The 2,589-nt window shown below is 33.4% G+C and overlaps 1 protein-coding gene across 1 annotated transcript in view; it reads left to right on the top strand.

Moving 5' to 3' along the window:
- Nucleotides 1-2,589, top strand: part of ITPR2 (inositol 1,4,5-trisphosphate receptor, type 2) — a 732,333-nt gene that overhangs the window by 585,919 nt on the left and 143,825 nt on the right. The window contains exon 48 of the mRNA XM_006895058.1: nucleotides 1,546-1,671. Coding sequence (XP_006895120.1) covers nucleotides 1,546-1,671 — 126 coding nt within the window. The remainder of the gene's footprint in view (nucleotides 1-1,545; nucleotides 1,672-2,589) is intronic.

Raw genomic sequence — 2,589 nt, 5'->3', positions numbered from 1 at the left:
AAATAATATATCCAAAAGAAATACTATAATTTCTAATGTAAATTTTACTTTTAAACTTTAGAAGCAACTGATATGAAGTTAAAGATAGAATCAACTTATAAGCAAAGATTCCTTATTACAAATGCGTGCAATCTAATTTTGTCTTAATATGCTGTTTTTATAAATGATGGCTCCTGGCTCAGGAATGATGGAATTGCATGTTTTTACATTTTCTGATGCATTAATCAGTTCAATGCCATCACAATCAGGGAAAGACTAACAGGAGTTTAAGAAAAAGACAAATCTATCTGTACAAAAATCAAAGTTAATTTCTGTGTCCTTGGTGTTTGAAAACCAATAAATATCTTGCAACAGTTTCTTCAGCATCATGTTTTAAGCTCTCTACCTATTTTTAAAAATGAATAGGCAATTATTCTATAATAACACTTTAAGAAAGCACATTTCCGTTACAAATTCTGGTCACATTTATGTTTTAAATATATATTGAAACATAGCATTCCCTTAACACTTCTAATCATACCCTGTGAGGTGGGGAGGCCGGTGACAGAAGCTTCATTCCAGGAGAAGAAAACAAGTTGTACTAAAAGGGAGTGTGGTTTGTAGTTAAGTACTGGAACCCAGGCTGGGATTAACATGATACAAATCCAAAAAGCTTATAATTTTTGCATGAGTATTAATGTAACTTCCCCCTCCAGGAAATTCAGTATTTTAATTCTAGTATTAAGATATTGAGACTTAGAGATGGAAAGGTCAAGTGAATGTCCAGGGTAAACTAGGAAGCTTGCTTCCCTACAAACTGGCATTGTTTGCATGCCTGTCCTTTTATTTAGCAGAGGTGAAGAGAACAGTTTTCTCTTAATGTAAATGGTATTCAGATGTACTTGCTATTTCATTCCTCATGACAAAGCAGAATCCTTTTTAGAAAAATGTTCAGTCAAACATCCTTCTGTTTAAGACTCAACAGTTCTTGGGAAGCATTAAGTTTAACATATAAATTGTATTATAAATCATAAGCGCGCTAAAACAGTATTGCTCCATGCTCATACTATTCAGTTGTAAAGTTCCAGGCAACTGTGCCAGTGTCACAGGAATCACCATTGAAGATCTATCTGTGCTAATGAAGGGCTTCAGGCTTTTTTGTTTCACTTTAAAATACAGAAATGGGACCAATTTATTGGTTTTACCAAATTACACAGGTGTGTACACCATCCATTTAAATTAGGCCTCAGGCAGTGGTGACACCATCTTTCCTCTAATCTCCTTAGAGGATAGATTAGAATGAATTATTATGAAATCATCTTTTCTGATCACCTTTAGGGTTTGAAAAATTACTCTTCTCAGATGGTTTAGGTATAAAGAAATAGAATTTTAAAAAAATCTCTTATGATGCTGATTATATAATCCATAGTAAATGAATGAATGTTCACTTGTATATACTTTAATTCTCATTTATAAAGACATATTTTAATGTCATCCTGCAGGACACATGAGTTATAATAAGATTTCTCTATTTCTTCTTGTCCTATTACATTTGTTGCCTTTTAGATAACCCTGCCCTGTTCTGGTTCTCAAGACACATCTCTCTCTGGGGGAGTATTTCCTTCAACCTCGCTGTGTTCATCAATTTAGCTGTTGCTCTTTTCTACCCATTTGGCGATGATGGAGATGAAGGCAAGTGCTTGTCTTTCTTTTAAGTTAGAGTTGTTTTAAAATACTAAAAATAATAGTCACTTTAATATTTTCTCTCTTTTATTACTGCCCTATGGGAACTGGCTCATAGCTGACTCTCCATTGGATTTTTCTGAGTCTGCAAATCACACGGAAGGAGACTGCCCATCTTTCTTCCTAGGAGCAACTGGTGGATTCGAACAGCCAGAGAGGCACCAGGCTTTGGGTTAACAGCACACTTCCCTATGTACTGTGCCACCAAAGCTCCCTAGATATTTTATAGATCATTTCTATCTATAACTTTAAGAGTAACTTAATTCTTGTGAAATGGATTTTTCTATATAATATACATTATATGTAAAATATACTGATAAACAGAGTATGGTGGCTGATTAATGAGAAAGAGAGAAAAACATAATCAATAGAACTTTTTACATTTTAAACTAATGTACACTAGAGCTGTGAGAGCTGTGTTCTATTCTGGCAAATGAAGGAATGAATAATGTTTTGTTCCTCATAGCATTCTATAATGCAGATTTTCTGAAAAAAAATGAGAACTACAAGCAGGATGATCCATTTTCCTTACCTTAAGTAGATGAATTTATGTTTCATTCTCTTTAGTATACTCTCTTATTTAAGGTTTCTAAAATGAGCAAACATGTGACTTGAAAACGTCTTAATTCTGTAATCCTATGTCAGAGTTAATAAATAGAAAATATAACTTTCTTAGTCCTTTAATGAAATAATATCAAATGTAGTAATAAATAATGAATGATATTGACTATCAAATTATTATATTAATCCAATAGTCTTCACAATCACTTGTTATGCATCGGAGAGTTGGACAGTGACCAAAGAGGATAGAAGGAGAATTGATGCCTTTGAGCTGTGGTGCTGGAGAAGAGTATTGAGAATACCATG

Source organism: Elephantulus edwardii, unplaced genomic scaffold (genome assembly GCF_000299155.1).
Source record: "Elephantulus edwardii isolate Elephantulus edwardi_28Jun2011 unplaced genomic scaffold, EleEdw1.0 scaffold00157, whole genome shotgun sequence".
In the NCBI taxonomy this organism is placed as follows: Eukaryota; Metazoa; Chordata; class Mammalia; order Macroscelidea; family Macroscelididae; genus Elephantulus; species Elephantulus edwardii.
This window is presented reverse-complemented; position numbering and strand designations above follow the sequence as displayed.